This window comes from Lissotriton helveticus, chromosome 6, assembly GCF_964261635.1.
Source record: "Lissotriton helveticus chromosome 6, aLisHel1.1, whole genome shotgun sequence".
In the NCBI taxonomy this organism is placed as follows: domain Eukaryota; kingdom Metazoa; phylum Chordata; class Amphibia; order Caudata; family Salamandridae; genus Lissotriton; species Lissotriton helveticus.
Genome location: NC_136067.1, coordinates 2,083,384,861 through 2,083,408,805, shown reverse-complemented (window position 1 = coordinate 2,083,408,805; position 23,945 = coordinate 2,083,384,861). Strand labels below are relative to the sequence as shown.

Sequence of the window (23,945 nt, the reverse complement as noted above, 5' to 3'; positions counted from 1 at the left end):
ACTAAAAAATTGTCTTTTTCTGGCCTTAGTGACATGACTGTGGCTTAGCTGTGGTAGAAGGTGAGGGGAATGGCTTGTGAGGAATGGATGGTTGGTTAGATGTAACAAAACAAAATAGTTAGAAAGAGGATGTTAGTGTGGGATTTGGGATACATTTCTTCTAGCAAACATACAAGAAAACATTGAATATCCGAGAGATTAGGAGTGTAAAAAGCTGTCTTATCCATCACTTGCTCATCAAGAATTGCACTCTCAGTGCCCTGAAATATAATGTCTTCAGGAAAAGCACAACAACCTCCTTTTAAAGCCAGGGTTACAAGTAGTGATTGTAACATCAAACTTATCAACTCTTCTTCTGAAGCAGTCACAGCACCAAGACCACCCTTCTCACCACCACCGACGACAACCACTCTCTCCTCAACCAGGACGAAACAGCAGCCCTCATCCTCCTGGACCTCTCTGCCACCATGACACAGTCTCCCACCACACCAAAAGGACGCGACTCCACAACGCTGGCATCTGTGACAAAACGCTGGATTGGATTCACTCCTCCCTCGCTGGTCAAATGCAACACATTAGACTACCACCAGTCCTCTCACAATCCACAGAGATCTGCTGCAGAGTGCCCCAGGGCTCCTCCCCAAGCCCCATCCTCTTCAACATCTACATGGCCCCACTCTCAGCCATTGTCACAAACCATGAACTCACTATTGTCTCCTATGCTGACAACAACCAGCGGATCCTATTCCTCACTAATGAATCCACAGGCACCAGAAACAACTTCAACAATGGTATGTAGGCCATCGTCACCTGGATGAGAGACAGCTGCCTCAAACTCAACTCGGACAAGACTGAAGTCCTCATCTGGGGACCCTCCCCCTCAGCTTGGGATGACTCCTAGTGGCTCACCTTGCTAGGAACACCCCTCACACCCACGGACCACGCACAAAATGTCAGCCACAATAAACCACCAGATCAACACAGTTTCCTGCTTCAAAAGACTTTCAGATGGATTCCTACTGAATCCAGAAAGACGGTCATCCATACACTCATCAGCAGCAAGCTCGAATGTGGCGATGCACTCTGCCCCTGCCTCACCCAAACACTCCTTAAAAAAACTACAGATAGTTCAAAATGCCATAGCCAGACTGATCCTCAACACCCTCCAAAGCAGCCACATCACTGAACACCTGCAAGACATCCACTGGCTCCCAGTCAATAAAAGAGTCACTCTCAAGCTCCTCACACACATATATCGGAACCATTGCCTCTCACTTCAAGCCCCACCAGACACCTCCGCCCTGCCCAACTGGCTCTGTCCACCTATCCACTAGACCAGGACTGGAGAAAGGTCCTTCTCCTACCTTGCCGTCGTGACCTGGAACACCCTACCTCTCCACCTCAGGCAAGCCCCTGCGCTGAACCAATACAGGAAGTATATCAGGACTGTCTCTTCAACTGAACCCCAGTACCCAGACTGCTCAGCAGTCCCCCGTGCCCCCTCAGTGCCTTGAGACCCTAACAAGGGAGTAATCACACTACACAAACCTTGATTGATTGCTTGATTGAATGTTTATAAGCAGTGACTGCAACATCACAATTATCAACAATTCTGCTGGCAGATTCAATGGCCGACATTTTGGGAGATGTCAACCTCTTAGCACGGCTTTGTACCCCTACATCCTATGTGCTTTTATAATATGATTGTGAAACATTATTGTTATTTATCTTACTTCCAAGTACAAGCATTTTTTAAATTGTCTTGTCAACCTACTAATGGTTGCCGCTAATGATGTTAACTCATTGTGATGAGTGCAGTCAGAAATAATATACTTTTCCTGTTGCCAATTCAAGGTTTAGGTGATTTCTGTCAGTGGAACAATGGTACATGGAGAGGACCAGCCTTTTACTCGTCCTCACACAATGCTGCTAGATTTAAATTTCTTTATTTCTAGGCTCTTGCAGGCCCATGCATCAAGAAAAGCTTTTGCGAGTGCTTAAGTGCGATTATTAAGTAATCACAATTAAGGAGTCCCGAAAGACTATGCATGTAGGAATCGCTATTAAAATAGCGATTCCTAAACATTCCTTAACTGCGACTTGCAAATTGCGAGTCGCAATTAAGGAATGCCTGTCCATTCATTCCTATGGGCCTACAGGCCCATAAGAATGAATGGGAGATTGCATGCACAATTTGCGAGTACCAATAGGTACTCGCAAATAGCGCATGCATTTCAAGGGTGCAAGTGCGTCCTAAGGACACCCTGTTGCAACCCTGAAACTGCTCTGTGCCACATGGTGCACACACACATGCCCCAAGGGCATGTGTGTGTGTAACCTACAACTTTGAAAAATGCACTTTAGTTCATTTTTCAAAGTTTTTGCAAATTACCATCAAGTTCAACTCCATGGTAATTTGTGGCCTCTAATAGTGAAATCGCAATGTTAAAGTGGTTCTTGAATTGCATTTAAGGAATCGCAAATTGCGATTTATTAAATTCAATCGCAACTTGAGAAATTGCAATTATTCTCAAATTCTCAAATTGCGAGTGCCTTGAACCTTGATGCATCGGAAATTGACTTTTTGCGGGCGCAAACGGCAGATTTTTGCGATTCACCCTGTTTGCGCTCACAAAAAAATGGATGATGCATGTGTCTGTTGGTGACTAGGTCACTAGGGCATATTCTACCAAATGTGGTCGAGCATCACTGTGTGCAGTTGTATTGTGTGTTCTCAGTTTTAAAGCCGTTTTCCCTTCTCACGCCTTTGTCTTTGTTTTTATACCTCAGATTAGACTTCCTGCCAGCACCTGAAGCAGACTTTGATCTAAACTTAGCGAAAGGGGTGCACATCATTGGTGCTACCCGCTTCAAAACTGAGTATGAGCCAATGAAAGAATTCATGGCTAATTTGCTGCCCCGCGTCCTGAGGGCTGGCGATAAATGCCCATCCACGCCTGACTTCACACCAGCACAAAACACAGTCTGCCAAATGCTAAAGATGCTTCGAGGCTTGATTACGTCAAGTGGTATGGATGTATTTTCATGTTATTTTTTTTAATAATGTTTAGAGTGGTTACAAATGTCTTCCATCTGATCACTCGATTATTGATGGAAAATGTCTGGGAGGGCGCTATTCGCGAGGGTATTTTTGGTCGTAAGCACACATTTATGGATGAAAATACCCCACAAGGAATATTCACACAATGAATCCAGGCAGTCGGAAATGCATTCACAACCTCCGACCTCTCCACTAACAGTGCCAAGAAATCTGCAGTTGTAAATACCAGTCAAGGGACGAGCAGAGGGGGTCCCAAGGCATGTTTGTGTTGGAAGTTTGCAATCCCCCAAAAGTTTGTATATTTGTGTTCAATCACTGTCTGCGATTCATGTATCTGGAAATGCTCATAATCTTACTCTAGGGAAACATCCTTAACAACGATAATTTTATAACGACTTACTTGAACAACGACGCCGGAACCACGACTTTCAAAAACCACGACTTTCCTTAAGCACGACTTCCCTGAACCACGAGTCTCTCCACTATGTATGTATGAATGTATTTGAGTTTGTAAAGCGCACTGCTACCCGTCCGTAGGTTTCCTGGCGCTGTATAATTCTGGGGAACCCGTCCTGGCTTTCCCTGTGGGATGGTTCCTGCTGGGAGTCCCCAAGGTGGAGCCAGGCATCCCCGGAATTGATGGGGCCGTCGTGGAGATTAGGCAAGCTAATGCCCAGAGTTGCCATGTGGAACCCCTGATTAGAGTAAGCACCGAAGCGAGAATTATCGAGTCCGCTGACCCAAGTCCACGACCCTGCCGCGTTGGGAATTGAACCCTGGTCCCGGGCCGACTTCTGCTCCCGGGTCTGTCGCCTCTAACCAGTGAGCCACACTACTCCACTACACTCCTCAGAATTAAGGGAACATTAGGGGGGGGCATGGGGGGGTCTCCACCCCCAAAAAAAAAGAAGAAAAAAAAAGCTAATGGTATGCGTTGTAAAAAAAAAAAAAAGATTAAAAAAAGATTTAGATCCGTTTATTTTTTACGAGTGGTTCACGCAAGAAGTATTGTAATTACAATAGTGCCATCTACTGGCCAAACACGAGATGTTTCATTTCGTGGTTTAGGAAGTCGTGTTAAAAAAGGTAGTGGTTGAGAAAATCTCGTGGTTAGGATTTCGTGGTTAAGGAAGCCGTGGTTTAGGCAGTAGTTGTTTAGACATAAAACCCTTACTCTAGCCAAGAGCATCCAGATGTGAATGGAAACAGACCACCCACCACAGCAGGAGGGAATGTGGACACTGTGTTTTCTTCATTAGGAGAAATCTTTCCCCTGCAGAGTAAAAGAACACTACTTTTGCACAGGCAGCTCCATTCCCCCATGAAGAATTATATGTTAATGATTAGTTCAGAAAGGGAGCCTAAGAGGTGTCATATGAAATTTCCAGCAGTAGAGGAGGTGATGATGCAACTCATCAAAGGATTTACCCTGAACTCCAGGCTGGCATGATGTACTGTAAATATGTGACTAACAATCAAAAGCTTGGGACTCTTGGCATGAGATCTGATGGTTCATTGAGATAAATGCTGTTTATGAGTAATGGCCAAAAATATTCTCCAGACTTTAATAGTTACAAAACACTGGGGCAGATTTACACACAGCTCGCTACGTCTAGGTCTGACTTACTCTTCAAGGTCTTTTGGGTAACTCCTGGGTTTCAATAGTAAACCAGCCAAACTACAAGTGAAAGTCACAACAAAGTCTTCTTGAATCAGCCCATGGTCAAGTGAATCATAACCAGTCAATGATGCAGCTCCTTTATTAACCACATCGCAGCGGCGGCTATTCCGTCGCAGCGCTAAGGGGGCGGGGCGGCCACGCGGCGGCCGCATGCTGGTGACGGAACTGCTCCGTCATCAGCCGCGGTTGGGCTGTGCTCATGACGGAGCGGTTCCGTCATGGCCCCACCCGCTCAATAGAACGCGCCGCGCTGGCGCGAAATGAGAGCCGCGCAGGTGCGGCGGCCGGGCCATCATGGAACCGCTCCGTCATCAGCACAGCGCCACCGCAGCTGATGACGGAGCGGTTCCGTCATCAGCATCCAAAGGGTTAAGAACAGGTACAGAAACAAACAATGGCAAAGCCAATAGGTCTCTGCAGTGTGTGAACTATTGGCCTTGTCAACGTGAATGGCTTTTCAGCCATGGTGTCTAGCAGCACATCTGCTGTTCAACATGGCTGAAAGTTACTGAAACTCCAGAATCAGAGGGTTTGTGCCAACGCCGGGTCTCTTCAAGCCCAGATGTTGAGTTTAGTGCCATGCCTCTCCTAATAAAAAGAAAAGTGCTATGACATGGCCTGCGCTGGGCACATCAAGCACTTTTTCCAATGAATGTATTATTGAGTGACTGTAATATGATGTGGCACTGATACACTCAGGCAAGTGAGTGGTCTAAGTGCAACTTCACTGTTCTATTGTCATGGATGTATGACGTTACAACGCATACTTTTACAACGCATGCCTTTACAATGCATTTTTTACAACGCAACATCCTTTACAACGCATTCCATTACAACGCGTGCCATTACAACGAATCGTCTAAAAACTACCTTTACAACGCATTCCATTACCACGCATACTACCTTTACAACGCATACCATTACAACGCATACCATTACATTGCATGTATGGTAAGTATTGGATAGTATAGGGGTAAAATTTACTATTCTAACTCAAGGGGGTGCAACAGTAGGGTAAGTGTTGGATAGTGTAGGGGTAAAAACTACTATTCTAACTCCAGGGGGTGCAACAGTAGGGTAAGTGTTGGATAGTGTAGGGGTAAAAACTACTATTCTAACTCCAGGGGGTGCAACAGTAGGGTAAGTGTTGGATAGTGTAGGGGTAAAAATTACTATTCTAACTCCAGGGGGTGCAACAGTAGGGTAAGTTTTGGATAGTGTAAGGGTACTATGCATTGTGATGGTATGCGTTGTAATGGTATGCGTTGTATTGACTGCGTTGTAGTGACATGCGTTGTAATAGTATGCTTTGTAGTGTGATGCGATGTAATGGATCTTGCGTTGTAAAAGTTTCGTTGTAATGGTAGTGCGTTGTAAAAGTTGCATTGTAAAGGTTGTTTCCCATTGTCATAGGTGGAAGAAAGTATGCGCCTAATGTTATGAATGATATTTTAGATTTTAGCAGAGGGAGGTTGTGGTGGGCACACCCTGAATCACATGATTTGATGTAGCGAGGGCTTGAAACAACTTCTCTGAAGATAGGACATCAACATACAGCGCTCTATAGTTTCAAACTCTTCTCCAAGGAACCCACTTCTTTGGTTGATGTGTGTGTGGTTTTTAATAGATGCTGCTGGCATTGGTAGTTGCCTCTAATAAATACAGTTCCTCCTGCATATCAATACTGTAATTGTTGTTCCACGTGATGAATATGCATATTTAAAGTGGTGAAGGGTGCAGTGATTGCCAATTTAAGACCGCACAATGTCCTCCTCCTGTTGAGGACCACAGAAAGCAGAGAGGTACAGGTTAGCAGTAAATTGTGTGTAGTGTTGCACTTGAGAAGCCAAGGCTGTAGTGGGAGTATTTGTGGCTGCCATTGATTTTCTTTGTAACTGTGCCCTTCTAAAGTAAGAAAGGCAGCAACTATTCCTGCGGGCATGCAGCATCGGTGGCTGACTCTATACACAGAACAACTACCCCTAGCAACAACACCAGGTAGCGTCACGGGAGGAGACTACAGTGGTCACCCCCTGGGTCATGGTTTTACTCTGTTCACCTTCGGTTATAGGGTCTTCAGTCATGCGAGGGCTTGTTTGGTCATTAGATGTAAATGTAAATTGATACTTGTATAGCGCACTACTCACCCGCAAGGGTCTCAAGGTGCTTGTACGAATACCGCTGTGGAACCCATCCTGGCTTTCCCTGTGAGGTGTCCACTCCTGGGCACCCCCAAGGTGCAGCCAGGCATCCTAGCGTTGTGGGGGCCGTTGTGGAGATTAAGCAAGCTATTGCCAAGAGTTGCAGAGTGGGACCCATGATTGGAAGAGGCACCGAGGCGAGAATTATCAGGTCCGTGGAATTTTGAGCCCAAGTCCCGCCGAGGCGGGGAATTGAACCCTGGTCCCGGGCTAGACCTCTGCATCAGGGTCTGCCGCTCTAACCATTGAGCCACACTTCTCACACTGAGGTATGAGGTAGGTCTTCATGGTGGACACCAGGGAGTGACGTTGGAAAATCACCTATTATTTTGTACACACCTAATTCACCTCCACTGCAGTCTTCGTGTGTGGCGTGTAGGGTAGCTTCGAGCCCCTTGAGGTGCAGCAACAACCGCTATTGACAGAAAACTGAAATTCTGAATGGTGCCCAAGTTGCAGCACTCTGGAGCTAATTTTGGAACAAAAGCTATTCATAAGATGATAAAATGTCATAAAGGATTGAGGGCCATATTATCAAGAAAGGGCGATCTATTTTAGCCGCTTTTATCGGCATGAAACTGCCGCTAAAGTGGCGATAATGGGCTTGATAATATGCCCTTGAGAATTCCCATAGAAGCCCAGGTTCTGGTGTTAACCTGGGCTTCTAGGGGCATTCACAAGGGCAATTAGTTCGGTGTTGGGGCACGGGGTATGTGGACTCTGCGTCGAAGGGCACGCGGGAGCTGAAAGTCCATCCGTCCACCGGTGCTAACTCCCTTCTGTCACGCGCCATCCTTGAAACTCCAGTTCAGCATCACTGTGGCCTCGTGGGAAGCCGCGTGCACCGCCCACTCCCTGCACTCCGGAGGTGCTGCTGTGTACAAGGACATTGCCGACTCGAAGCTGCACCCACCAACACCAGCTCCCAGAAATGAGCGGAGGAAAAAAGCAATTTCAAGTCAGCAGGAACATGCGCGGAATCAAAGGAATGTGAACCATGCGGGGATGAGAGAAACATCGCAACCTTTAGTGGAACAACTTCAGAGAGATAATAATTTGTGCCCCTACAGCAAAGCTACGCAAGATCCCAAAAACAGTGTTCCTTAAAAGACAATCCCTGCAACTACAGCAATGTAGGTAGAGTGAAACACCCTATAAATGTGCAACAAGTAGAGGCACTCCATGACATGCATTATAGTGTTGTATGGCTAGTCATAAACAAGGGACAAAAAAGTCCCTTTAGAGGCCGAAAGAGTAGGGCCATGCAAGGCCATGAGGGCTCTTGAAGCGCGACCCGGCTCCGGCCAAGGTCATCGCTGCAGCAAACCCTGCAAGTGGTTCAAGGCTTGCATGGGTGAAGAGAGGAGACAAGCCTTGCCCCCACCCCGAAGAGGGGCCAACATCACTCCAGAAGAACAATCATTCACATTACACAACAAACAGTATTGGCTAACCATCAATAACGCAAATGAACAGGACCCCAGGGCTTGTGCATGCAGAAAAGGGGAGCAAATGAGAGGATTGCTTTCAGGGTCCCCAGAAATCCCGACCATCTGTAGCTTACCGGGCTGAACCCCCGTCTTCAAAGCACACTTAATGCACAGCTCTGCAACACACCCACTTAAGTGCCATGGCTCTCAAGGCATTAGAAGGGCTGCAGGGCAGAAATGGAAATACTGCTGCAGTGGAGTACGGAACAGAGACACAGGAGTAGAGAAAGAGAGCAGTAGCCAATGATGGGTACAGGAGTAAGTTATCTATCCCCTATGTTTTAAGCCAAGACTGAACTTGCGTCCTCGAACCCAACAGAGGGGCAGATTTACAAGAATGTGACGCATGTGTAGAGATGCGTCCCTTTCCCTGCACCACCCTTCAAAATCCTTGCACCACCATGGATACACCGTATTTACAATACGGCGCACCATGACGCAAGGATTGACAGATGCGTCAGACATTCTGACGCATCTGTTGACAGAAAATTCACGCAATGCTGGAGTCATGTCGCAAGCACACTGCCTCACTCATTACGATTGCTTCAAGCAGGGATATGGTTTTGACACAGTGCTGTCCTACATGTCACGTAGTGAAATCTTGTAGATTTCACTGCGTCACTGTTACGAGGCTTTCTTGCGTGGGGACACCTACCCTGCATACATTATACCCGATGCAGGTATAATGTCACGCAGGGCTTTACAACGTGATGCATCTCCATAGACGTATCACGTTCTAAATGGGCCGCAACTTTTACGCCGCCACTGCGTTACAAAAGTGAAGCAACGATGCCACAAAAGTGACGCAAGGGGCTTCTAAATCTGCCCCTCAGTATATTTCCAGAATACATGTAGACACCAGGCTAAGACGTTTATGTGAGGGGGGAGCATACTGGTTTCAAATTGACCACAAACAAGGCACAATTGGACGGTGTCTGTTCCGGGGGGTGAAATGTCTTCAAATCCGCCATTCCACGACCTCACCCGTTGTCAACAGAGCTGCTTCAGGTGTTCACTGTGAGAGGCATGGTTTGAATAGAGCCAGCCATAGTAGAGAAAGAGACAGTAACAGCGGCATAATAAAGCAAGCATAAACAATAGTGCTTGTGAAACTTGTGAAAAGCACTTTCAACCAATTGAAAGAGTATTCCCTGAATCATTATCTAAAATGGTCCTTGTCTATGGAGATGTAAGATTAGCGGGGCACTGGGGGAGGGCTCAACACAGGGAGGGGAATGACGAGCGGGTGCCGTGGGCAAAAGTAGACGAAGAATTGAATAGTGATGATGGTGCCTGCAAGTGGGAAGCCTATGGGCAGGCTGTCTCCCACACCTCCTTCGGGCATTTGTTTGCGCTTTATAAATTGCCAAATCAAATCAAAGCAGATACAGCATATCTCGTTTCGAGACGGCGCATGCGCACTGTCTAGAGCTTGGACCTAAAAAGGAAAACAAAAGTCACAATATAATGTAGAGAACACCTTCCCTTTCTTTTCCAAAGATCTTATATGTTTCTTTAAGTGTTGTCAAATCACATTACAAACATGGGGCCCAATTCACAAAGGATTTGCAATGTAATACTCCTGGCTCATTTGCAGGGGTAAATCAGGAGTAAAGCAGGAGTAGTCCTGGCTTACTCCTGAAATTCAGGAATACTCCAGGTTCTGTATTATGCAATGCAGTGCATTTTTCTTGTTGGCTCTGGTAAATAACAAGAAGAGAGTGCTGTACGCTGGGTGCGGCTTTGAAGGAGCTGCTTTGTGTTTCGCTGTGCAGGGGGCACCCCACCTGCACTTTTAAGGGGGGATTAGAGATCTCCTTGAAGGCAGTGCACTGAGCGACTACACCGACCTGCCATGGAATGCCTGTGAGGTCCATAGCGCCCGACGTCCCACTGCCAGAGGTCTGCTATCAGGGGGCGCACCAGCAGTGCACCGCCTCTTATGTGGGGCACTGTCAACGCACCCCCGACAGCATTTTGGCCTCTTTGACTTCGTCTATAAAATGGTGTGGGTGCAGAGGCATGGGGTCCTCTAATTTGTATGGGGCCACGCCCCCATGCAAATGAGGGGACACCTCACACCCTGTGGCCCGTTCTGCAATACCTAGTGCCCTGAGGCATGCAAACTTTTTAATAATAAAGCGTAAATACCACCGACTTTTTTGCAATAATTTCGATAATTACTCAGTCAAAACCTATTATTTAATTTCAGAAACCGAACAGTAATAAATGGGAGGCTTATAACCTGCTCAACCACTATTATTCACTTGCGGGTAGATGCATCATTGTTTCTATTTGCCATTCCTAAATTGCGAAAATTAAGGAATTGCAATTTAGAAATCGCAAACGGCAATGCATGAACAGTCCGCATTTATTTTTGCGATTCGGTATTTTTCCTTAATTGCGATTCACAATTTGCGAATCGCAATTAAGGAAAACCCTTCCCATTGATTCCTATGGGCCAAAAGGCCCATAGGAATGAATGGGAAGGCAATCACATTTTGCGAATTTCAAATTGCGATTCGCAAAATGTGAATGCAATTTCAAGGGTACGGGGGGGGTCCAAAGAACCCCTTCCTGCACCCCTAAAATGTAACTTTAAATGCAATTTACACACACACATGCCCCAAGGGCATGTGTGTGTGTGTAAATTTAAACTTCCAAAAATGCAAGTTATGCATATTTGATTGTTTTCTGTAAATTAGCATGAAGTTCAATTTCATGCTATTTTACCCCTTCCAAATTGCGAATTCGCAATTTAAAAATAATCATGCATTGCATTTCAGAAATCTCCAATTGCGATTTCTTAAATGCAATCGCAATTTTAGAAATCGCAACATGGTTGCGATTCCTAAAATTGCGAAATGCATGATGCATTCCAAATTAGTGAATTGCATTCGCAAACGGCCGAAAATTGCGATTCGCACCGTTTGCGAATGGAATTCTGTTTGATGTATCTAGGCCTTGGGCCCTTATTACAATGGCGGCTGGACAAGCGTCTGACCGCCATTGTATCTGGCAGGTGTCTCACTGACTACTTGTTGGTGCTTATACCTGTCAAATTACAATGCGACCACCATGCAGGCTGGCAGAGCAGCCCTAGTATAGGGGTGCAGCACAAGCCACAATGCAAAAGAGCACTTTTCAAACATCCATGCACCGTGAGGCAGGCACCATGTAGTGCCAGGCACATAGTGCATGGATGCTTGGGGTGGCGCCACATGTGCCCAACTGGCCCCATAGTGGAGGCCCATGGAGGACGCGGGCCCTGCTAGGGGGCCCCATAGTCCCTTTCTGGCAGCCTGTTCATTACAATGGGACTGCCATGAATAGGCAGTCGGAAAGAGATATCCTAATCCCTACGGTGGTGCCTGTGCAGGCACTAGCCCTTTGTAGGGATTAAGAATCCGACTGCTGTCCTGGCGGGCTCCTTCAGCCTGTCGGAGGTGGCGGTCTTTACCCCCATCTAACATATTTTGACCACCGGAAGCGCAATAGGGCAGTCAGACCTATGGCATAGATGTCGATGGGACCACCACCGTTGGCTTGTTGGTGGTGGTCCCACTAACATCAGAATGAGCTACTAAGTGTCACATTCTAATCCATTGTTTTTTGCCCATCATGACACTACAGATGGGGATTGCACATATTCAAATTGGGCATTTGCAAGCATTCCACTTATAAATATCGTGTTTTATATTCAAATTCTATTTCTGCTGATGTATTTGAGTGAAGTATATATTTATTTTGACCAGGTACGGTAACTTCTTCCGAGCTTTCTCAACCCCATTATCCTTTCCCCCATCATCCTCTGACTTATCCGTCTGTGCACTGGCCTTCACAACCTGCTTTTTACCATCCATCGGACCCGTCTCGGCTCCCATCGAGGCCCCGAAATCCGTCACAGACCCCTCTCCCACACCCACCGACCGGCAGGCCTTCTTCCTCCCTCCTTTCGCCCCATCCCCCCAAGCATCCCACCAAGCGCCCTCACCTGAAAGAGTTGCAGGGGTGTCCCGTTCAGTTCTCCGTGCGTCCGCCGGTATCACTGCCCCTCTGCTGGCCGACCGGCACCAGCCTGGGCCTCCGGGAAAATCCCCGGCTTGTCCAGTGCCATTCTGCTCCTTCCCCAACTCACAGACTCTCTCACCTCACCTTCCTCCAACTCATCCTCTTCATCCTCATAGTCCAACACCTCATCCTCCAACACCTCACGCACCTCAGTCACCACCCTCTTCGCACCTTTCCCTTTCCCTCCAGGCACAAACTCGCACTCTAACATCGCCGGTGCCCGCTCCCTCGGTGGAGGGCAGGCCACCGCGGACCCCCCTGCTGCTTCGTCCCCCCCCCCGAGCCGAATGCGCCCGGGGAGGCCCCAGTGCCACCAGTTTTCTGCGCCGCCAAGGCAGTCCCTGACCCTTCTACCCAGACCCATTCCCCGGACACCCCATGAACCCTCACCTCCGCGCCAGTAGCAGGCCTCCTCCCGCACGCAGGTGCCGGGGCCCCATTGCCCCTTGGCACCCCACCCGCCTTCGCCTCCCTGGCAGCACATAAGCGCTGCCATTCGCTCTCCGCCTCCTCAATAATGCGACGCTGGTCGCAAATCTGATCCTCCTCAGACATGAGCTCCCATCTGGCGTAACACGACCCCTGACTCTCCATGTCCCCTAAGGGACCCTTCCCTGGCGGGGGCACCGCAGGTGCCCCTTTCCCCAATCCCGCTCCCCCTGCCTGCTGTGTCTTCTTTGGTCCCTTGCCCTTGGACCCCTGTGCTCTGACTACCTCTTTCCTGCCCTTGGACAGGTCCACTGGCTGCACTGGCTGTCCCCCTGCGGGGCCCCCATCCTCCTTCCCGGACTCCCCTTCAGTGAGCATGAGGGCGAAATCCTCTCCAGCCACCTGCTCCCAGTCCCCCAGGTCCTCCAATCCACCGCCCTCACTTCTCTCCCCATAATCAACCAACTGCCCCCCCCAGAACCCCCAACCAGTGGAGGTAAAGGTGCCAAAACCGACTGGTCCTCCCCTGCCAACAGTCTATGGTCCCCGTGCCCCTCCCCCTGGCCACCCTCTCCCCCAGCACCACACTGACCTCTGCCCCACGAGTAGGGAGGCTCAGCCGCCTCCCCCCGCGTTCGGGCCCTCCTGATCCTTCTTGCCCCTCCCCCTCCCTGCTCCAGTGCCTCGAGCCCCCTGGGGCTCATCCAGGCATGCGGTAACTGCCGCGAAAACCCCCGCTGAGGCAGCTCTCTGTGGTCGGGCCATCCCGACCCATGCCTGATCGAGAACACCGGGCTGGAGGAGGTCGGCCCTCCCAGCCCGGCCGAGCACCTGTAGGGCTGCCCGCACCGCCGCTGCATCGGGCGTTGCCATGGCACCCGCAGCGCTTCCCGACTTACTGCGATCAAATGAACACTGCCGCCGAAATCCGCGAATCCGCCACACACCGGGGCACCAGTGGCGACTCTCGTCCTTCAATGCACCCCCACCTACACTAACTGCTCCACAAACTAAACTGCACCCTGAGGCACCGGGGACAGGAAGAGGAAGTCCTTCCCCTCCTATCCCCTTAAGTAACCTCTTAACTCCCCACACCCCCTAAACCCACCGCTTACCTAACTTCCTCCCGCCCGTCCTAGCGCGCGAATACCCCGGGGGAAAGACTGGTCTGCTGACCAGCTTCCCCCGGGGCCCGCATCCTTTCTCCTGGCCTCTATCAGCGGGTTTCTCAGGCGGTCCTGATTTCCGGCAGCTTCTCACCGGCTAGCCTGGTTCCGCGCATGCCACCGTAAACCCATTGTGGAGGCTCCGAATTCACAGCAGCGGGTCAATCAGGTCCAGATAAAAACGGGCCTCTGCACAGTGAACTTGCACCATGCTCCACCCCCTGGGTCCCTGCCTGGATGTGCCCCCAGGCCGGATGCTGCCTCTGAGTCTCGGCTGGCAGCAGGTGACTCAAAAACAGTGCGCTTCCCAGCGTAGTGTGCACACACTCCTCTCCATCCTAGGCCAGGATGGGTAGTTTGTACACGGATACTTGCCGGGTTTTGTACTCTGGCGACCGAGCCACTTTACCAAGCAGCCTTCGTGCAGCTTGGGTTGGCCACACCCTATTTCTTCATATAGTCGATCATCCCAGAAGCACGAGATTCAGATGAAAGTAAGTGAGGTAGCTGTGAGTTCCTGTAAAGAGGCTGCTGCTGCCACAGATACCCCTTACTCTATGAGACTCTGCATGACTTTAGTCTTGAGTAGGGCCACAGAGCGTCACAGCATGACACAACTTCTCTTAACTGTGGCTGAGATCTGGTCTATCTTGGGTGTTGGAAGAGAGGAAAGAGGAGCCTGCCAGCCCTCCAACGTTCAAAGCTTGGCATTCAATCCCAAGTAAATAAATGTGTATGCAGGTCATCCTAAATGTTCAGTTTCAGGCCAGGGTCTCTGAGTTTCTTTGCTTTTGGACCACCAGTGTGTACTTCGGGAAAAGCATCACTTTTGCATGATTGAAATTAATAACACTTTTCTTGAGGGGCTGCTGTGAGGATGATATCACAGCCTCTCTGGTGCTCCTATTAGAGGCGGTTTTGCTGCTAAGTGGTGTAATTGTTTGATCACAAAATGAAGGGAGAGAGCATTCAGAGCAATTTGTGTCCACCACATTTCTAGGAATACAGTGGGATCTTTGTCCTCTGCTCCTTCTGGCAGGCCCACATTGTGGACATTGTTGCAATGGGAGCATCCCTCCAAATTATCCAACATATCTTCAAAAGCTTTCGAATTGATGGTTATTCTTTTGGACACTTTGTGCTGATTGTCTCTGTGAATTTCCAGATCATTAGTCAGTGAGTCAAATTTTGCTTGAATGCTTGCCATGAGTCTACAATTGCTGCCAGGATTTTGTCCCGCTTATCTTGGGGTCCAGGGGGACTCATGCAGCATTGGTTTGGAGATAGAGTCCATGGTGGCCTGTAGTGGGTGTAGATGAGAGTGAAGGGGCAGCGTGCGCTCGTGGAGCAGTGTTCTTCTGAGGCTTTGTGTATGGCCTTTGATTTTTGGCTATGGAACTGATGTTAAATTTCTTGTGTGGGCTCAATCTGCAACAGTGCCATGTCCCCATTTCTATGTGGGCCGGAGTTACCTACTGCAAAGATCCTACACAGGAACTGTCAAGGTTGGTTGTCTATGAAATGAAATGAAATTAATTTGTACTTGTAAAGCGCACTTATACCCCAACTGGGGTTTCCTGGCGCTGTACGCATACCGCTGTGGAACCCTTCCTGGCTTTTCCCTGTGAAATGTCCACTCCTGGGCAACCCCAAGGTGAAGCCAGCGCTGTTGGGGCCATTGTGGAGATTAAGCAAGCTATTGCCCAGAGCCACAGAGTGGGACCCATGATTAGACTAGGCACTGAGGCGAGAATTATCAGGTCCGGGGAGATTGAGTCCAAGAGCCGCCGAGGCGGGAATTGAACCCTGGTCCCAGGCCAGACCTCTGCATCAGGTCTGCCACTCTAACCATTGAGCCACACTTCTCCATAGTACACAATGTTTTCATCTCTCACTTCAGGTAAACAGAGAGACTCAGATCCATGCTCAGTGCTCTTCTACACCTCTTACCAGAGTTCCAGGACAAGGTGGGATCCCTCAATACTTGCTTGCTAGAGTGGTAACAATGAGCTTCTGTCCACTCCACCACCAGTGTATCAGTACACAGTCTAATAGGCAAAGCAGCATCCTGCAGAGGATACAACCCCTCAGGCATGCGGATGAGCTCAGCCGCTTACATTTCTGATGTGTGTATTGTTGATTGTTTTGTGGGGCACATTAGGCAGAGTTGGGGCAAGGCCCAGGTTGCCCCGGGAGCTGTGACAAGCCTGCTCAGCACACCTGATCCTACCCCCCTCAGTGCAGCCCCACCCCAGTCATTCTGCAATCACCTCTTCCCCATTGAGTCCCAGGCGGCAAGCCCTGGCCGTCCCTCCTATAAAAAGTTCAGTCTCAACTCAGTGGGCCTGACCGGCTGGGTACCGTTCCCTTCACTCTGTGTTCCAGGGAAAGGGAGCCAAAGAGCATCCAGTGACCCACCACTGGGTCTTTGGGTGTCACAACTTCGGTCACCTAACCAGCAATTGCAACCCCAAGTTCACCCAGCGAAAGCAGTAGACCCTGCTTGGGTAAGCTGCCAAGGAAACGTTTCCCGGCTCCAGCAGGATGTCGTCAGATCGAGAAGGGACATGGCTCACCTCTACATAGTGTCCACCATGTTTGGCAATTGGCCACACCCGCCATTACACTTTCAATCACACAGTTCCAGGACACAAACTCTGCATTGGTATACAGTTCCTTTCATTATGTTAGGATATGGCTATAATACTAGCTCAATTGAGACATTTCTGTCAGTTGCAACATTTTATACTTTTCAGTGCACATAGCTTTGCGGGGGTTCAGAAAGCCTATTACTTTGTAATGTTAGGTGTTGCTAAAGCACAGACTTGCACCTTGCGGTCTCACTGAAAGTAATAAGGTAATGCTTCTGCATAAGCAAACCATTGATATTAGCTATATTTAAAGAAAACAGCATCTTCTCAAAAAGATCCCACATTTTTGGTGGTTTAAGGAAATGCACTGATTTAGAGTACAGTATCCGCATCCAGCACTCATTAAACAAAGTGGAAATGAGCATGCATATTTTTTAATAACTTACATTAGACTGCAGAAAGTGTTTTGCTTAAGTTGGTGCTGATATTTTGGTAGGAGACAGTGTATAGAGGATACGTCAGGACAATCAAAAACTTTTTCCTTTAATACATTTGGGGCATGCCCATGTTATGCCTAGCGTTAATTTTTGCAAGTCTAATGGGTAGGTCTAGTGTGCAGTGAATAACTAATTAAAGTTTCATTTAAAAACAGTCCTTCACTCTTTATGAAAAATATTTGTAAAAGCACAACTCATCCCTGCTGGAATTATAATTGCTCCCCACACCTTCTTGCAACAAAGGGAGGTATCCTTAAACATAAGTTTGGATGAAAATGTGCAGTAAGAAAGTGGTACAATAAACCTAATTTTTATTGATTTTCCCCCAAACTTTCACTCAAGTCTTGCACATTTTGAATGCAGATCTAACCACCCTGTAATTGATAATGATTTAAATATGAGGAAAATGTGTGAAGTCTGAATACCCTTTTCCTGATAGTTTCTCCAAGTATAAATGAGGTTGTGTTTGAGCAAAATAGTTTACATCTACCTTAGCCTAAGCCTTTTGCAAAACCCCATCAGACAAACTAGATGGAACCAGAGCAGGAATGGAGCACGGGCCGGGGGAGGCGAAGCCGGACCCGATGGGAGCCACCGCGTGGGGAGGCGTGTACCTACGAAAGTCCGCGAAAGGGAGTGTACGCCTGATCAGGCGCCCCCCTGAAAGGTAGTGAACGGGCCAATCAGGGCCCGAGAAATGGAGCGGCTGGTGGGGTCAAAAGGGGGCAGGGGTCCCCCTTGTCGACACAGGAAACCCACCAGTACACAGGAAACCCACCAGTGCAATTGTAAGTGCTGTGCCTTTGGTGGCACAGGCTCTTACAGGACAAGGGTTCAAATCATGCCAGTGCTCTCGAAGTATCCTAAGGTGATATATTTTCCTAAGAAGGAGCCAGGGAAATTTTGGCTCATACACCACCTATCGCACCCACATGGGGATTCCATCAATGATTGGTTGGAGCGGGACAGCTTCTCAGTAGGTTACACCTCCATGGATGATGCAGTAGAATTGATTAAGTAGGCAGGAAAGGGGGCACTGCCGGCCAAAACAGAAATCGAATCAGCGTTCCGCCTGCTGCTCATCCACCCAGACAGTTATCTCTTGCGATTCGAGCTAGATGGGAACTATTATCATGACAAATGATTACCCATGGCTTGCACCATATCCTGTGCCTACTTCAAGGCATTTTGCAGTTTTTGGGATGGGTACTGCGCATACGCCTTTCAGAAGGGGAACAGGTGAATTACTTTGATGACTTCCACATGGTCCCTTCACCTGCCGGAACTGCAGCTACACAAGCCTCAAGCTGCCGAACCAGCCGCCAAGAAAGATCTCATCCACCTCCGTTGCATCCTACTGAACACCTGCTCTGCACGCAAGCTCTGGGACCTGTTCAACACATCATCCCCGGACGTCGCCTTCCTGACAGAGACCTGGAGGAATGACTCCTCCGCACCCAACATCGCCATAGCCATCCCAGAAGGTTACAAGATTACCTGCAGAGACCACACCAACGGAATCGGAGGAGGAATCGCCATCGTCCACAAGAACAGCAACACGGTCTCGACTAGCACAAACGACATTCTCAGCACCGCCGAACACATGCATTTCCAGATCCACACAGACCCCGACACCACCCTCAGAGGCACCATCGTCGGACCCCCAACCCCAGTTCAGCTACTCCATTGGCGACTTCATCAGCATGCACACCCTGACCTCCACTGACTACATCCTCCTCGGAGACCTGAACTTTCTCCTTGAGAACTACAATGATAGCAACTCCACCACCCTGATCGACAACCTCACCAACCTCGGACCGAGGCAGCTCATCACAATGGGAAACATCCTTTACAACGCAACTTTTACCACGCAGTGCCTTTACGACGCAACTTTTACAACGCAAACCATTACAACGCATTGCGCTGGAGGGCGCTCTAGGATAGGGAATACATTTAATTTACTATCCAACACCTTCCCTAGTGTCCACGGGGACTGGAGTTGGAAAAGTAAATTAAACTATTCACTATCCAGCACCCCAAAGCGCTATGCGTTGTAAAGGTTTGCGTTGTAAAAACCGTGTTGTAAAGGCATACGTGGTAAAAGCATGTGTTGTAATGTCATACATCCCGTCACAACGCATACCCATTCCGCCAGCCACACGCTTGACCCAGTCTTCTCCTCAAGCTCCCACATCTCCTTCAGCCATACCACCAAACTCCTCTGGACCGACCACCGCTGCATCCACTTCACCTTCCAGAAACCCACCACACACATCCAACACATTCCCCGCCGCTGCTCTCTCCTACATTTCCACTTGTGAGTGCACCAGGGTTCATGTCGTTTTGATGCAGGATGTGTCAGGTAATTCCTATGAATCCTCTCGGACATGCATGTTTTTGATGACCAAAACTGAGGACTTGGTGTACAAACCACTTCCGGGCTCCCCCAGAGGATATGTCAGCTGTTAGACCAGCTAGATCGATGGAGGAGTACCCCCTAGAGGCTATCTACTGCCTCTAATATGTAAGAAAACGTGGTGCATATTTTGCAACCCAACTTGGGACAACCTTTGTCCTTAGAAAACCCCTCACTCACCAACCTAGTTGGTGACATGCTTCATCATCGGGGTCCCACCCGGACAGCCGAGTGCCATCCGGGTGTGCTGCGACACCTGACTACAGTGGAGTTTTTGTTTTGTTTTATGTGTGCGAAGAAATTACAGTGAGTTATTTAAAAGTTGTCCAATACTACCCACTCGTAGAATTTATTCTGGAGTGATTGGACAACGGATAAAATAGTGTGGGACAACTTTGCCTAATAAGGTAGGCTGGTGGTGTTGGAAAAAAGTCGTGTTGTGAATCTAAAAAGTTGGTCTACATGTTTCAACCATAGTGTAATTGTAAGGTTTTCGTCAGGACCAGTGTTGTGTTGTCTGGGTGGTATACACACGCTAAGGTGTACCCTGCCCTCGACTACAAAGAAAGCATAAATCACAAAATCGTGATTTGTTTAAAAAAAGGGTGTTGTTCTCCACGATTTCTGGAAAAAAACTCTCAGATTGTGGGCTTCATAGGCGTCCCCGGTTCTGCGATCGATCACTGACACGATTTGTAAAGCGATGTTTGAGGCAGATTCACCTAGCAGGTAACCGGTCGGGGCTCAATAAGTTCAAAGCATGTGGTTGTGTCCCATATTTGCACTGAATTTTGATGAACAGCCCTCTGATGAATCCCTGGGATCTCCCTTGAATGTAAAGTGGAAACACCAGTCCATGGTTTCATGTCTGCATTAACCCATATGTTATGCACATGGAATGTATGTCGTTACTACGCATGCTTTTACAACGCATGCCTTTACCACACAACTTTTACAACGCAAGTCGTTACAACGACTTGCGTTGGGGGCGCTGGTATAGTGAATAGTTTAATTTACTATTCCAACTCCAGTCCCCGTGGATAGTAGGGAAGGTTTTGGATAGTAAATTAAACTATTCCCTATCCTAGAGCGCCCCCAGTGCAAGTCGTTGTAACGACTTGCGTTGTAAAAGATGCGTGGTAAAGGTAGTGCGTGGTAAAAGTTGCGTTGTAAACGCTGTTCCCCATGCACATGTATAGTGCACCAGCGTATGCCTTGTGATGTAATGATGTGTAACTTGCACATGTATGCATTGAAACTTCTTTAGTGTCTACTGTGTCCTTGAATAGTAAGGATGGGATTTTGGTAAATTGTTTTGTTTCACTTTAATGTATCCTGTACTGAGGCACATATATGTTTACTTAAGATGGTCATGGTGTCCTTCTCTACTCCCCACCCTCCAGGAGGATCCCTTTTGCTGCGGTGGAAGGAGGCCATGTGTTCACCTGAAGGCCGCAAAGTCTGCGAAGATCTCCTTCAAAGCATGTTTGCAGGCCAAATGTATACTCTCCCAGAATTAACTGAAAAGCTGAAACCCTATGCTGGCACTGTTTGCATCCCTTTCAAACAAAAGTAGTGTTTATTCTTCAAAGCTGGAGTTGGACAAATGAGATCAGAATGCTGTCAATTAATCATTCACATCTGCTTAATGTCTAGGGTGATTTCTGTTAAGTGCTCTTTCGAGAATATGATTGCCGCATTCAAGTTAATTAAAACAATATATAAGCATTCTATTATGATAAAAAATGTTGATAATACTGAAATAAAGCTGTTGTGACTGAATCTGCTTCATTCTGGTTCATTGCTTAGTGATGCTTTCTTTAAAAAGTGGGAATTTTCTTGTAATTTCAGTGCCTCCTATGACATTTTGCTTTAAACGTACGGGCCATATTTATGACAAAGTCACAAAGCGCAGCGCAGCACGTTGCTGTGCCGAGCCGCGTGACAGGGAAAGGGCAGCAATGCAACGTATTTGAATGAATATGGTGCATTCCTGCTTTTGTTCCTGCGCCGGCACTGTTTTGGCTGCCTTGCACCATCGCAGGCACCGTTGCACCACGGGGCCTGGGTGCCTGCGTGGTAAGGAGGATTGATTCTATTCAGGAAGGGGCACCTTTCTGCACAGGAAGTAACAAGGAGGAGTTAGAATATTTCTCTATTAGGACTCCCCTGAAAGGTGTAGCACTTTGTCTCATTCCCAGGTCTACCACTTCTGGTAAATATGGAAATGCATCAAAATTCATGGGTCAACACCCAAGAAAAGCTTCCCTGGGCAGAGTAACACAATGCTGCGATTTACACTGCATTGCTTTACTCCAGATTTATCAAGACGCTCAAGGCTATGCACGTTTGGGCTGCGTGGCATGAGAAATTGCATTTCGGGCTTGTGCTGCGCGTGCCCCACAGTGCATTGTACACGAGTGATGCAAATCCACTCATAAATATGCCCCATGGTCTTTTATGCTGAGTCTCAGTTGCATTAAAAGAACGTGGTATGACCGGCCGGGTAGCCTGACTAATATTGCCAGGTGTATGTTGAATATTGCCAACAGCATGTTAGCAGTTTTAGGGTGCTCAGAGCCAATGTCAAAGACAGCAAAGCAAGAGTGATATTCTTCTGTGCATGCCAACTCTTCACCCGCCAAATGCAGATTATGCCCAGTGGAGTATTGAGGACAGGTAAGCTCCAAAAGGCAGGGACTCTTGGAGACCACTGATTGGGCAAAAAAGTTGAAATTCACGTCTGGAAGGGGCCACAGACCTCACCTGTCCACTGTCTGCATTATGAATGTTCTTTTAAGTTTACATTTAATTTTATTATAATGTGTTTCCTCAGGGCAGTGTTGCTTCCCTCACTAAGAATTCTCACTGCACTATCAGGAAGAGCTCAATCTTCTAAGAGGTAAATCATGGGCACCAGCAGGGTTAGTGTCCCTTCAGACTCAGAATAAATACCACAGAGGGAGCAGTACTGTGAACTTCCCTCATGAACTAAACAGGTAGAAGAATTAAAGCCAAGTGTGGGTGTAGAGGCCAACTGTGCTAGCCTCCTGAGGCCAATTATAGATGCAGAATTGGATCTTGTGACTGGTAAGTGCCTTTCCTGGGTCACTGGGCACCTACCAGGATAGATCAGAGTGAGGGAGTGGGGATTTGATTGTATGCCCTCCCCATGCTCTCAAAAGTGATTGTAGGGAAAATGGTGTGGGCAGGGGCTTCTCAAAGTGCTGGGGTAGAGTCTGGCTGTTGGGACATCTGTTGTTCCTTCAGATCCACTCTGCAATTCACCCAGACCTTTAAAGATCTTCTGTTGACCCTCGGGATATTCAAAAGTGCACGCAATCACCTTCAGCCAGCTTTTGAGAGGGCCCCCCCATAACCTCACAGGTCAGATGGGGGATGTCTTGGATTAGTATTATCTACTTGAAATTACTCTAAGCTACAACTAAGTCCAATTGTATATGTTACCCACCATGCCACCTCAGAGAGGAAGCAGCTAAATGCAAATCAACCTTTGTCCTCCTCCAATAGGAAGGGTCCAGCCTGAACCCCCAGCCCAGAATCCCTCCCAGCAAGTACACAAGCCACTCCAGACTGGTTTTGGAGTACTTGTGAGTTATGTGGCACAGTGAACAAGGGACTCACATCCGCCCATGCCCTTCACACTTAGATGTTCAGGATCTGTGGTAGTAGGGGTACACTAGAACTATATTCTTTTTCAAGAATGCATTATTAACATTTGATTCCATCCTTTTTTGTATTGAGTTTTCACAACAAGATATAACAGTGCACTTACAATTGCTGATTATTACACATGTCTACATTCCAATAGCTCACGCACAAGCCCAGTGTCAATAGTTCCAGTCTATAGCCCATAACAGGCTGGGAGGTTAATGTAAACCCCCCCTGGCTCTTACTTTCCTCTTTCGGAAACATAATCGCTACATCCCATGATTGCCTCTCAGCCCAAAAAGAAGCACTGCGCCGGACTGGTCAGTGCGATAGACACTCCTCATCATAGGTGAAATGCTCATCTTACTATACAACTGCCATGGCAATGTAGGAACTTGACATTAGTCCGGGTAGTGGGGGACACAATGTGGTTATGTCTGTCCTGTAGCATTGCAGTCATGGCCCTGCCTCAGGAATGCCAGACAATTAACACAAAATATAGAATATAGACTGAAATAGGTTACTATATACATCCAATGTCCAGCCGGACAAGGAGTTTTATTCATACAATGTTGGGAATAAAGTCAAAAATATTTGAAACAAACACTTATAGTGGGGCACAAGCCTGTCCCCTGCAACGAGGGGGAGGTGCGGGGGAATGGAACAACAA

The 23,945-nt window shown here is 48.0% G+C and overlaps 1 protein-coding gene across 1 annotated transcript in view; it reads left to right on the top strand.

Annotated features, from left to right (window-relative positions):
* The window catches only part of LOC144764024 (protein leg1a-like), an 84,717-nt gene extending 63,332 nt beyond the window's left edge, over positions 1-21,385 (top strand). The window contains exons 5-6 of the mRNA XM_078650154.1: positions 2,791-3,029; positions 21,007-21,385. Coding sequence (XP_078506280.1) covers positions 2,791-3,029; positions 21,007-21,179 — 412 coding nt within the window. The 3' untranslated portion in view covers positions 21,180-21,385. The remainder of the gene's footprint in view (positions 1-2,790; positions 3,030-21,006) is intronic.
* Positions 21,386-23,945: the final 2,560 nt, after the last annotated feature.